Genomic DNA, 14,030 nt, shown 5'->3' on the forward strand with positions numbered 1-14,030 from the left:
GGGAGAGGGAGAATCCAAAGCAGGCTCCCCATGGTTAGTGTGGAGCCCGATGTGGGGCTCGAACTCGGGAACCCTGAGATCGTAACCCGAGCAGAAACCAAGAGTCGGCTACTTAACTGACTGAGCCACCCAGGCCCCCCCCCCCCCAATTTTTCTTTTTTCTTTGGTTTGGTCCGATGAGCAAAGCCAGAGGCATAGCTTGTGGAAAATCTAGATAAATAGCTTGACACGTGCATGTATGCAAATCAATGGTCATTCTTTTTAGAAGTCTTTTCAGAAATTATGCAGTCTTTAATACTGCACAGCAGACTTTCTTATCTAAGACGAGGGGGCTGAGGAACCAGAAATATTGGCAGGCAGAGGGGAATTCAAGACACGTGCCCTGTTAGAGGGCCTGGGGCATTTTTATGTGGTGAAAAACGTCTGTTAGGACTCTAAATGACTGCTGCTTTGGAAAGACTAAGGGCCCTGTGGGAACGAGGGTGCTAAGAAGCATCCCCAGTGCCCTCCTGGGTAGTGTTATCAGGAGATGAGCCCACGCAGTGGAGGGTGCGGACAGGAAATCGTGGCTCACCTTGGCCAGAGCCACTTCTGTGAACTTGAACGACACGCTCACACTTTCCTAAGTCCCTGCAGGCTCCACGTCTAGAATGTGACGTGTTGCCTGGCCTGGGGTGCTGGCACATGATCACTGCTCTAAAGGAGAGTGAGATAGAATCTGGGTATTCTCGAACGAAGTGAATAGCAAAGTCATCCTTCAGGGCCCCCCCTCCCTCCACTCCGGGGGTGGGCTGGCTCCACTCTGCAGGGGCTGACCGCCCCCAAGGGGGGTGGGTGCAGTTCGTGCTCTTGTTCCGGGCCCATTTCCTCCTCTGCTTTACAGCAAGGGAGCTGCTGGGAGCGCTGCCCGGGTGGTTTGCCCCAGACAGAACATGATGTGGGTCGCTGCCTTCCGCCTTCCCCTTTTGGAATCCTTCATTTCAAAAGCGCTGCAGACAGCCGATTTCGCTGTTCAGCAGGTGAGAGAAACAGCTTCATTTGGGAGCAGACCAAGATAAAAGAGAGAAAAGATGGTGAACAGAGAGCAGGGGGGCAGGCAAAACTGTCTCGTCTCTTCAAGAGCTTGAGGGCTGGTGCCGATTGGAGGTGTTTATAATCAGGTGTTGTGCTTCCGTTCGGGTCGGGCACTTGAAACCGCGTGCAACTGTTAGGTAACGGGTGATGCATGTCAACTGGCGAATGGGACAGTCACAGAAGTGCCGGCAGCGTACCCCATACCCAGAACGTTCTTTTCGGAGGTGCCATTTTTACCTACGGCGCTTTTCTCTGCGTTTGTTCAGACGCTGCTTTCAAGGAAAGGCGTGTAGAAGACGGAAGTAGGAATCTGCATGTGTTTTTCTGGATTTCCCCGGTTGGAGCGTGTTAAACTCTAATTTGAGGAGTAAAAAAAAAAAAAAAAAAAAAAAAAAGTAGACCAGTTTGCCAAGCGGAGTGACCTGATTCTTGTTGGATCAACATGTTGTCACTACAAAGCAAATGTGATGAAGCCGCCTTTTCAGACTAAAATCAAAGCCCCGGCCTGCCAGCCTGGAATTGCTGAACTAAGCATCCTCTCTCATCAGCCGGCCTGTATGTAGATTTAGACATCTCCGGGAGGCTGGGAGCCTATCAGGCCTAAACTGATTATTCTAATCAAGTGTTTTAATTAAGCACTTATTGCCAGGATCACAGGAACGAGGCCTGTTTTCGAGCAGCAACGGGCAGTATTTTTTTTTTTTTTTTATTCTTCTTTACGGTGATAATGTTTGGCTTTGTGGGGGTGTCGTTAACGTTTTTCTAAAGTAGGCCATGGGAAGAGTCCCCTGTGAAGTCCACACTGCTGAGCTGGTAGTCTGGCCAGTGGACGGAAAAAAAAAAAGAAAAAAAAAATTCAAAGAAAAGATATTACCAACTGGGCTGCGGACGAATCAATCCCCCAACTGCATCTTTTTGCATTTCCACAATGAAACACGAGCTGGGTAGCCCGAGATTTAAAAAAAATATGTAAACACACACACATTGGGTTGGCTTTTATTGGAATGCCTAGATGCAATCTATAGTCAAGTTATGGAAAATTCAGGTCACATATAAAGTTAAGAAGGCAAATGAAAAGAACAATACAAATCAGACAAAATTTACATCTCAAAATATCATGAAAGCATTTTGACTGGCTGTGCCTAAAATACTTTGAATATCAATTTCTTTTTTTTTTCTTTTGTAAGCTAATTCTTTTCATTATCCAGTCCCCCACCCCCGCAACTCTTAGAAAAAGGTCTTTTGTTTACATATTCCCCAAGGTCACTATTTCTTGTAAAAGCATGTCCAGATCACAAGTCTTTTTAGAAAGAAATAGGCTCATTATACCTACTACCAAGACACTAATTGGGTTGATTTGACTTCATCTAAAAAGAAGCACCAGGAGATACTCCAAATCTGTTGTTTATCGGTGCCAGTGTAAAGGACCAGTCCATGTCGAGAAGAGGGTAAGATTATGATTTCACTTCTGTCATGTGGTACAAGCTTTTCATGGTCAATACATCAGAGACACTTCTGAGGATTTAGACTCAGAGCCTATTTTAACCAAAAGTACTTACAGCATGCTAAATACAGTCCTGCAGAAATTCCATCGGAACAGAACTGCAAACACCTAAGTTAACAGGTTAAAAAATAAACTGTAAAACAGAGCCATGTTCATGTGGTTTGAAATCTCATAGTTTTCTAAATTGGGGCTTCATAATACTTGCCAAAGGATTTCCAGGATAAAAAATATTAATGCTAATCTGTGCTTTCATTCTAATAAAATATCAGCATTCATTAGAAGATTAATTACTTCGGTATGCTCTACCAAATACACAAAGACAGTAATAGCACTGATACTGTAAATTCAGTAGCTATTTTGAAACTTTCCCAGCCAATCTGTTTAATAAACACGCCTACTGTGCAATTTAGAGTATGTGATACATACAAAGCAGTTAGAAAATTATTTTCAATACATCACTTGAACCTTTATATTTACGACATGTTCACTTGCTATATTTTATCACCATTATACATAGAGGAAAACAGTGTACTATAGCTCAATGAACTGAGAAATATTTTCTAAAAATATTTTTGTGGCTGAATTTAGTGCTCACGAAAGAGACTTGCAAGCGCGGTGGGCCGGCACAGAAGGGCAGATGGCGGCCACGCGCGGTCCCACTCGCACGCGTGTGCGGGAGGGCACGGCTGGCGGTTCGCGTCCAGCTGGATGTGCCACCCCCATCCCCACCCCCCCGCTTCCCGGAGACAGGGCAGAGGCTGCCATTCAAACCAGCTCCCGGGATGGTTGGGTCACGGGGGCTCACGGGAGCTTTTTGTCTCCCTTTTGCGTCCCTCTTGGTGACCTGATGGTCCAAACCCCAGACTAGCAGAGCGACCCTGACCTTCTCCATCTGGCCCTCTCGGCGCTGCTCGGCTTCTGCTATCTTCCCTAGATCTTAAGACACATGTTTACGGTCATGACTACATCAGATCCTTTCCTGCTCACAAATATTGCCCGGAACATCTGATGTGGTCTCTTGCCTCCATCGAGAAATGGAGCTTCAAGGAATGGTAACAGTAAAAACCCTGTGGTTAATTCTATCAACTCCCCTCGACTTTTAGGGACGAGAAAGGACCTCTCCCGCCCGGTTTTTGTTTTGTTTTTTTTGTTTTTTTTTTTCTGTATCTTCCGCTACATTCCACCAGCCTTAGTTTTCTACGGTGCCTCCTAGTTGATAAAGGTTGAGGACACTGGCCTGATGAAAAAGAGAAGAAAGAGAAAGGAGTTCTCTGATTAGCCACCCACTTAGGATTGCACTGTCCTATCCATCTAGTGATAGAAAGTTGCACATTTTTTTTCAACCTAATACAAAAATATTAACACTTCTGGACATTATAGGCATAAGTCGTTATATCTCTACAATATAATAATTTATACTGTACAGCTATAACAGATAACAAAAGGTGCAATCCTTTTAAAAAAATCACACAGTTCACATGTTTTTATCGTTTTATTTTTAAGTATAAACTTTTTAAACACTTTACATAAATTAACTCCTCTGAGACTAATATTTGATGTACAGTAAATTGTAATTCATATAAAAATCCATAAACAACTTGTCTCACATAATTTACAAAAAAATCAGGGTTTCCTTTGCTTATCAGTGACATGGATTCTATTTGCCAGTTTTTTTCCCCAAGGCAAACCACGTTAGCATTGTAAAATCCGTTACGAAATCCCCGCCGTCGCAGAAGTCACTTGTGCCAAAGTCCTTTTACAAAGCAGCACAGGGAAAGCAGTTGGGTTGTCTATAAACAGTAATTTTGCCCCACATTTTAAAATTAACAGAGATATAGATCACATCCTATGCAGAGAGACTACTTCTTGTAAGCAAAGGTCGACAATTCGGTAATATCTGGACACACCGTATGCATTTTTACCTTAAATACAGTGGCTCGAAGGAACAGACGGCCTAGCCCAAAATGTTTAGGCCTTTTTTTTTTTCCTTTCTTTCACTTATTTATTTATTTTTTCCTTTTAATACTTTCAGTCCAACTGAGTGCAGCGATATGCATATGTAAACATATTCTTTAAAGCCGATCACCTTTAAGGTCATTCAGAAAAAAGTTTTTTTGTCTTTGTTTTTCGGGGGGGGGGGATTTTTTTTTTTTTTTTTTTTTTTAATAGCAGTATCATTCTCCTGGAAGGCTCTTCTGTGTCGGAGAGTCCGATTCGGATTGTGCTACAGAAAAATCCGAGCAGAGGTGCGGTGTAGGCTCAAGAGAAACGCAGCGACACCCGCTGGGTCCGCCTCCCAGCGCGGGGGTGGCCGCCGTCCGTCCCCGGCAGCCGGGCCCGGGGGGTTACCTCTTGCCGATCTCGCTTTGTCGGAGGAACTGGATGTTGTTGGCGCTGTCGGCCAGCTCGGGGTACTGCTCCACCGAGAGTACGTAGTACCCGTCGTAGCCCTGCACCTTGCCGGCGCTCAGCAGCTGCCGCTTCTCGCCCTCCGTCCAGAGGCGCGCGCCCTCCTCGCCGTCGCGCACGCGCTGCTGCTCGCGCGCCCAGGCCCGGGCGAGCGCGCGCTGCCGCGCCTGCTCCAGGATGCGCGCCTTCTCCTCGTCCAGGGTCATGCCGTAGCGCACGTGCAGCGCCAGCGCGCCGAACTGCATCTCCACGTCGGCGAACCTGCGAGTCCTGCCGTTGACCACGGTCGTGGACTGCGACACGGTCACGTTGATGCCGTTCTCCAGGGCCTTGCGGCCGCTCGTCAGCCGCAGCGTGCCCAGGTCGCTCTCGGGCGTGGTGGTCTTGATGAAGTAGTGCGTGTCCTTGCCCTCGATGGTGAAGTGCAGGTTCTCCAGGTAGAAGGCGTTGTTGAGCACGGCCGCCACCTTGATGCAGTCCTCGTTGGCGATGTTGAGCACGTTGGTCTGCACGCGGCCCTGGCTGACGGCCAGCATGACGCCCTTGCCGATCAGCGACTTGACCGTGGCGAACCACAGCCACGAGGGCGCGCCGCCGCCCTTGCGCCTGCTCACCTGGACCTCTGCCATCTTCCCCAGGGACAGGAAGGCCTTGGCCTGCCTCGCCACTTGTTGCTGAACTCCGAAAATGGGCTGAAAAGCGAAACAGAACGGGGAGGGGGGGTTCGGTTTAGAGAACAGCTGTAGGTCTTGGCCGCCTGGGGGGCCAGGGTCCCAGTCCTGACGACGACGACGACAAAAAGAGGTGTGTGTGTGTGTGGGGGGGGGGGGGGGGTACTTCTGTGGAGAGCTCCTAGGCATTTACTAAAACCCCAGTCGGGTTCTTTGGAGAGGAAAAAGCCCAAAAAACTCTGGGCAGAGGAATTCGCTCAGGGTCCCCTCCCGTCAAGTTGATCCAAATGTATTTTGTTTTTTAATTTTTTTTTTTAATGTTTATTTATTTTAGAGACAGAGCGAGCACAAGCAGGGTCAGGGCAGAGCGAGAGGGAGACAGAATCTGAAACGGGCTCCAGGCTCTGAGCTGTCAGCGCAGAGCCCGACACGGGGCTTGAACTCACGAACTGTGAGATCATGACCTGAGCCGAAGCCGGAGGCTCAACCGACTGAGCCACCCAGGCGCCCCAATCCAAATGTGTTTGGAAACGTAAAAAGAGGTGACTCCATCACGTATTAAGAGGTGTGTGGTTTCAAAATCTGGGCAAACGTGGGCAAAATCTGGTTTTAGCTTTTCCCTTCGATTTCTAGATGTCCCTTTCCCACGCCCATCCCATTTGGGGAACCGAGCTTATCAGGGTCTCCATCACAGCAGCTTTCTGCCTGGGAGCCTGAGGAAAAAGCAGCCAACACAGGCAAGGGTTGGAAAGGCTGTGGTGCTCGCTGCGGGATGACTGCGTCCTACTTCACAGGCTTTGAAATTCGTGTGCTTTAATTTAGGTAAACTCTGTACTCCCTCCTGGTGCACACAGTTTTCAACTGAATCTCCGCCAGCATAATTGCAGAAGTGTACGGGGACGAGCGCACAATGGGACAGCTGGAGGCGAGTATTTATTACTTTAGGCAAACATTTTTGGTAGACTTAGGGACGGTGGGCCATCTACACTGGCAAATGCTTTAAATTGGGGGCATCTTAACTCGGCCATTTCTGCTACGACCAGATGCTTGTCTGGCCAGTGTTTCCCAAATGGAAACATCTGTTTCATCTGCAGCAGTGAAAGAAACATTTGTTTTTGGGCACTTGGGGCAGCCTCAGTGTCTTTGGCGGGGATTCCCTGAGCTGTCCTTATGGTGCGCTTCTCTCGACAGAGAACTTGCACCGTATGTACAAGACTGCCTAGGAAACAAAGTTGGCAAGTCCATTTGTACAGTAAGACTTAAGTGTTTTCAGACATGTTGGAAAGTCGTACACAATTAGGACATGCCTGTTCAAATGCACTAGGAAACTTCACGGTGTCTTCTCTCCATGACACTTTATTGGTGTAGACGTATTTGTACTTAGAAATGTTAAAATGGTGGCCAGACCTTGGAAACTCGATGCGTTTTGCTTCTTAAAATGTAAAGGTGACATCTTGAAGAAGAAATTGTTTCATTTTTATTTAAAATGTTTTTTTAAAGTTTATTTTGAGAGACCGAGAGAGCACTAGTGGGGGAGAGGCAGAGAAAGAGGGAAAGAGCCCCACGAGGGGCTTGATCTTAGGAACCATGGGCTCGTGACCTGAGCTGAAATCAAGAGTCGGATGATTAAGCGACTGAGCCGCTCAGGCGCCCCGAAGAAGGAACTGTTTTATGTTAAGTATGAAACGTGTACCAGAAAACAGAGGTATTGGGTTTGAATATACTCGTGTGTGCGTGCGTGTGTGTGTGTGTGTGTGTGTGCGCTAGCCAGGATTGCCTTTTCTCTTTGTATTCACTGAAATCATAGGGAATTGCTCAAGGGGGGGGGGGATTAATCTTTCTAAGAAACTCTGCACTCTCTTCTCCTTATCATTATGGGGTAACCCAATTTCTTGATCTTTAATTATTCTTGCTTTAAGCTAGAAACTCTAGTGTTTTCTTGTACATTCCTTTCTGATCTCTGAATGGTGGGAATTAAAAGTGCCAATTTCTGAAATGGCAGCTTTGACTTTGCAATTTTGCATTCTTTTTCTTTTCTTTCAGCTCTCGGAACAATTATAGACCTCCTGAAATGTTATTTTCAGGAAAATTCTATAAACACCCAGTTGCAGATGGAGCTTTACCAGAGGACATTTTATTTTTATTTTCAATCTTTCCCCATGACACACTGTTCATATTTGAAAAAAGTTGAACTTCGTGGCGTTGTTTGTGGGCCTGCTAATTTGTAATATGAATCCCCTGCCCTCCTGTTTATTGTATCTTTGCCTTAAGGTCCCAAGCGCTATAAATGTGCTTTCAGGGGGGTTCTCTGTAGAAACCTTGCACTCAAAAATGATCTCCCTCATTTTATTACCTTCGGATAATGTCTTTTTATGTTTTTATTAGCATCACTAAGAACAGATTTAAGCCTGTTTAACAGGCCCCTAGTTTGCTGAACAGAAATGTGGAGGGAAGTGATGTTTTTCTTCCCTAAAAGAGTCAAAAAAAAAAAAATCAAAAAGTGTCTTCGGTGCAGTTTTCACAAGGGTAGTCTGATTAAAGGGGGAAGTAAGTGCAGATAAGCCATCTATCACCTTTTCATAGTTTTGCTTTTTGTTTCTTACCGGCACATCCTCCCACTGCTGACTCTTCACAAGTTCGTAAGAAGGCTCCGTTAAATCAAATTTGGGAACGGGGAATCCCGGAATAGCATTGTGCAAATGGAAGCCAAATGTCACCAGCCAGCTGTTAACATCTAGGGGAAGAACGTTCGAAAGGAAAGGTGTTAGAGTTATTTTGTGCTTTCAGAAATTTCAGTCCTTACCTGAAACTAAAAAACAAAAACAAAACACCCAAGTTCACACACAAGATGTTTGCCTTCGTTCTACAATGCGACACCCACTCTCTATTTTCAGACACGAAGACAACAGCCTCAGTGATGAAACGATGCCAAGGGCTACAGAAAACCCAGTCTAATAGGTACTCAGTGAGACCAGACAAACTGTCACGAGTGCGAAGTTGCATCCTGTGCGAGGAATAAGTGGTAACGGAGGGTAACAACAACGCACAGCAGCACGAAGGAGACCCAGTGGAGGAAAACAAAGGGGTTCTGTAGGTAGCAAAGACTGGTCTTAAATAGAAGTTGTATGTTACTGGCTTTCAAAAGCGACTGCCCAAGGATATGCGGCTTCCACAACCCATTTTCTATTAATAAAACCCCTAAATTGAGAGAATTAAAATCAACAGTTGATTCTTAATCAAAGATGAATGCTGAAGGCTGGCAGGACTGGCCAGGGGCACAGAAGTTCTGATCACCATCAGCTATGACTTCAAAGGCTCACTGTGCACAGGTGGAGGCGAACTTTTTGGGGAGAGAACCTGGAAACCTTTAAAATGGTATTTTAAAATACTGCCATGTGACTCCAAAAGCCATTAAGCTCAGAATCAGGCTTTTATTCTATTCTGGAGGTTATAATGTTACAGAACTACTCAGCAGGCTTGCAGCTTTATGAGTACAGTTGGGTGTAGATTATTTTATATATTAAGCACATTGCTGGAAAATTTGAAATTGCATTTCACCTAATATATTTTATGCTGTTCCATCTCTCTTTTGATGTTTTTCAGAAAATGCTGCTATGGCATTCCCTGTAGTCCACGTTGCTAGGAGAGGATGAATTCAGGAGCTGTGGGCTTTCCAGCATTTCAGCCAGACCCTGTCAACACCTCTTAAATAACCAGTGGTAAACTGCTTGCCAGGATGATGGAGAACCACCTGCTTCCTATTTCCTTCTCTGGGGCACAAACTCTCACCTCATCACCAGGCTGGCAGATCCTGTGTCCAAACATCATATGGCTATAAAACCAGTGGTTTTCTCCCTCTTTTAAAAGGAGGGGTGTTGTTGTTGTTGGTGGTGGTGGTGGTAGAGAGAAATCCCAAGTTCATCATGTAGAATAGAAAGTGATACTCTGCGTGTGTGTGTGTGTGAGAAAGAGAGAGAGAGAGAAAGAGAGAGCAAGAGTGAGAGAGTGTATATAAGATTACAAGGGTTCTTATGTTTTGGAGAAAATTCTCCTGAATGGTAGTGTCGGGGGCAAAGTTTCTCCTACTATGAATGATGTCTGTGTAACAGTGAAAAAAAAAAAGAAAGAAAGAAAGAAATCACAGGGTGTTAAGTACTGAAAAATACTGCCAGCATCATGGGACTCGGATGCAGATGTGTAATGAGACACCCGAAGGAGAATACCATGAGGGTGTTGCTGAATCAGGATTCCGAACGAAGGGAGCGTCAGCTGGTTCACACGGAGGAGAGCTATGACAAGCTTTCGGCAGTCTGGGGAAGCAGGAGGCAGATGTGAAATGAACAGAGGGCAGCGTGTACCAAGAACTGAGAAAACAGGCGTCTCAGTATGCCTCCAATATTGCGCAAGAAAAGAGCCAGCCTGGAGGAGCATCTAACACAAGCCAAAACAAAACGGAAAGCCTCACACCAAACCAAAGACAAAAAGAGGAAAACAGGAAAGAAGCTGCTTCCAGGAAACATAAATGCGGCACAGAGGGTGATTATGGTAGTGTAATTCAGGAAAGGAAGGTGGAACCAGAAGGATTCAGAATCCATGCAGTGGAGGATGAGCGGAGGAGTCAGGAACCAGAGTGGTGCTTGCATAGCCCTGGTCTCTCTCATCCTGGTGGTTTTGTGGTGGCAGAAGTGGGATCAGATGATTTATTTATTTATTTATTTATTTATTTACTTTTTTCCCCACCTGGATCATGCGCTAAACTTGGAAAGATCTTCGTATCCCCACGCTGGCAGAAAAACTAGTGTGTCTGTTAGTGGTGCCACCGTTCAAGAGCTGCCCCAGGTGGCATTAAGACAGTAGTGAGAACGGAACTGGGACCCACTGGCTAAGCAAGGGGTGGGAGAAGCTGTTCCTTTACTGTCCCAAGGTGATGGTGGTGGAGAGGGATGAGATGGTGAGTCACACTGTGCTGTGTGCCACACTGATTCTTCCATCAGAGCTTCACACACGTATAAGAGGAAAACCAACAGGACACATTTGTAAGGTAGTTAACCGTTCAAAGCAGAACTGCATATATTTTATCACATCTTCTACCATAAGGTAGGCATTATTCTCCCCATTTCATTGTTAAGGGAACAGACTAAAAAAAAAATATATATGTGACTTATGTATAAAGCCACACGACTTAACAGAGACAGGTTGGGATTGGAACTCCAATTTGGGGGCTCCCAAGTTCACCCTGTTTTCCATACCCCCATATCACCTCTCTTCATTCAGCATCATTTCAGAAAATTGCGGCCTTGGGCATTGTAGACAGAACAGGAAGTAAAAAAACCATGTCTCAGTTTCCCTTTCTGGCTTCTCTGTGGTTTCATAGAGAAATAAATACCTTGAAAAGGTTAGGCATTTGATTTTGCGTGAATAAAATGGAAGGGCAGAGAAAGAAACTCCGGTTGTTCTGTGTGTTCATGTAAGGATTGAAGTTATTCAGCACTTGGAAAGGAAAAATAAAATGCTTACCTGTGATGTAATCTTTCACATCATGGATTTTGCTTGCAGGGTTATTATTCCTAAACATGTAGAGGTTAAAAGGAGCTGGGTCCTTCCCAATTCTCTTCCAGATTTCTATGTCAGGCGTCGTCCATCGTCCTGCCAAAATGTCATAATCTCTTTCCCCAAAGTGGATTAATTTTGTGAGTGGGTCATATAAGCCACCATGAAATCCAATTACCAGCTGAAAGTCAATATTGGAATCAAAATAGATTTCACCATATGCAGTATACTGAATCTGTTTTAGCATAAGCCCATTGCTACTGAAAACGGCCAAGGGTGTCCCTGTGTTATCTGACGCAATGTAGAATTCATCCCCACTGCTGATTTCCATGGCAAAAAGATGTCCTTGGAGATCATAATAGAGAGAAGTGATTTCTGAGCTGGAATGGTTGTAGACGTGAGTAATCCTAGTGGGATAGGTTAAGTCCGCATAAAAAAACTGCAGGTGCTGTCCCAGACTGGTTTTGCTAGATACACGCCTTCCCAGGCCATCGTAACGATAGATCACGGTCCAGCCGCTGCCTTTGCTGTAAACGCGAGTCAGAAGCCCCTTGGAGCTGTACTCGAAGATCTCTGTGCCTCGCTGACGCAGGAACCCATCTTCATCCAGCCGGTACTGAACATCCCCCAGTCGAGTGATTCTGTCTCGCAGGTCATAGCGAAGAGGCGTCAGACGCGCACTGCTGCTCGGGTTCAGCAGATGGAGGTTTCCGTTCAGGTCATAGTTGTAACGCCACATGATCTTTTCATTCAGATAAACCGTCTGGAGCTGCCCATCAACATCGTATTCGTAAGCGTATTTGGTAGTGTTGGCAAAGGGCCCTATTTTAATTTCTCTTTTGGTTACCCGACCCATGTTATCGTATTGAATCGTAATCCAGTACATGAGGGATCTGAATATCTCATACTGAATTTCCTTGATGCGGCCGTGGGCGTCAAAGTGCTTTGTGTACGTCATTACGGCCGTGGAGATGATCTGGTTAATGTCGTAATATATAACTCCAAATTTTCCGAACTGCTCAACTTTGCCAGAAATGTCATCAAACTGATAGAGATCAATGGGCAGTGGCGTCTCGTTGATGACACCCTGCATGCTGGTCACTCGAAAGCTGTTGTCATAGCTGTAGTCAAATCTCGCATTTACCATCCCGTCTTCGCTGAAGCGGAAAATCTGCCTGTCAATCAGGGGACCAATCTGCCTGTATCTAATGGTGCAAATAAAACCATCACTCTGGAGGTTTACGGTTTTCAGGACGCCCGCTGTTTCATCGTAGGTAAAGCTGACTCTCGTGCTATCGTATAAAATTTCCGAGAGCCTGGTCTGCCTTCTGTACTTGAACAAGACCCTCCGACTCGTACCCAGGAAGGCCGTTTGCAGAAGGAGCCCTTCCTCATTGTAGTCCGTGATGACGGAGGCGTTGCTTTCTGGGGGGTTGTATATGTTGCGGTAGTAGCCAATGGACCGGATGGTCTGCATGGTGTGGCGAGCCACGCTCGGCATGGTGATGGCCGACAGCCGGTCCCACATGTCATATTCGAAGATGTACTGCCTCTGGCTGTGGAGCAGGAGAACCATGGACTGCAAAGACAGAACATACTGTTATTCAATATTTTCGTGAGCAGGGGAAGCAAGAGCAGAGATTCGGTGACCACACATACACAAACATTCCGCTGGAGAAAATGATTTTCATCCTAATTGACTTATCCTTGACCTTACATGTTGTTAACGATTCCCTGCCTAATTTGCTTGGACGCTTAATCGTGAGGGGTTCTGCAATTAGTGGCTCAAGATTCCTAATGTGCCACTTGTCACAATTGTACCATTCTTCTTCCAGGCACTCACAGCCAGGCAGCAGATTGTCGATGGATTTGGATAAGTCATAACACAGGCACGCGCGAAGCTGCTTTAAAGACAATGTTTCAAGGAGAAAACAGCATATGGGAAATGCGATCCTCTCCATAATTAGCAATTATTTAGTGAGGTGGCTTTTCCCCCTCATCTGATTGAAGAGCCACTCAAATCATGTTTTCATTTCCAGTGCATCTGGGGGAGGAGCGCAGCATTCAAAATATTACTTTATGAAGAAGAGACATAAAATGAGCCCACACTGGAGAATGTGTGTGGAAAGCATCGATGTCGACAAACACCGCTAACTCGCACGATGAGAGCCGTAACACGGACCCAGATACGGTTTTTGTTTGTTTGTTGGTTTGCAAATGCTTACCTGTCACCTGGAATGACAATAAAACCTGCATTTTGAAATTTCCTCTTGTAAGTAATCGAATCTGATTTGAATCCCAGGTGCCGTAAGAACGGTTTCTGGGCTGCATTCGACTTGGGAGCTAAGTTAGGGAGTGAACAGACCTACAGATTAAAAGGAGCTCTGCTCGTCCGCAGAAAGACAAAAGGCGGTCATTTATTAGGCCAGCCTGAGGGAAGCTCAACCCTCAGGCTCAACAGTAAACAGTAAAGCAGAGCATGGGCGACTGTCTCCTTTCAGGAGGTCTCCTCCACACCCCGCGAGGCCAAATGGAATGACCGCAGATCTAGGAGCAGGTGTGTGTTAGGAGCCCTCCCGGGACTCAGGCTTTGCTCCTGCCAGAGAAACACATAATCCCTCGTCCAAGGCTCGCTCCCTCTCTCTTTACTGTCCACCATCTTTGAAAGCACTTTGGGCGACAGGCTTCTGCTGAGTGCCCTCTGCTACGGGCGCACCTAGGGGCAGTCTTTGTCCGCAGGCTGTGAGGTGGATGCCTTGGACGGTTCCCGACAGTTGGCATTGCGCTAAGGACGGCTTGGATTCTTGCTAAATTCATAGGAA

General features: G+C 46.0%; 1 protein-coding gene across 1 annotated transcript in view; it reads right to left on the bottom strand.

Annotated features, from left to right (window-relative positions):
* Positions 1 to 4,923: 4,923 nt before the first annotated feature.
* Positions 4,924 to 14,030, bottom strand: part of TENM3 (teneurin transmembrane protein 3) — a 451,795-nt gene continuing 442,688 nt past the window's right edge. The window contains exons 25-27 of the mRNA XM_047091479.1: positions 11,176 to 12,787; positions 8,262 to 8,392; positions 4,924 to 5,679 (exon numbers count right to left, since the gene is read on the bottom strand). Of these exons, the coding sequence (XP_046947435.1) occupies positions 4,924 to 5,679; positions 8,262 to 8,392; positions 11,176 to 12,787 (2,499 nt within the window). The remainder of the gene's footprint in view (positions 5,680 to 8,261; positions 8,393 to 11,175; positions 12,788 to 14,030) is intronic.

This window comes from Lynx rufus, unplaced genomic scaffold, assembly GCF_022079265.1.
Source record: "Lynx rufus isolate CCGP_SWC_20201006 ecotype Redwood Valley unplaced genomic scaffold, mLynRuf1.p SCAF_3, whole genome shotgun sequence".
NCBI lineage: Eukaryota > Metazoa > Chordata > Mammalia > Carnivora > Felidae > Lynx > Lynx rufus.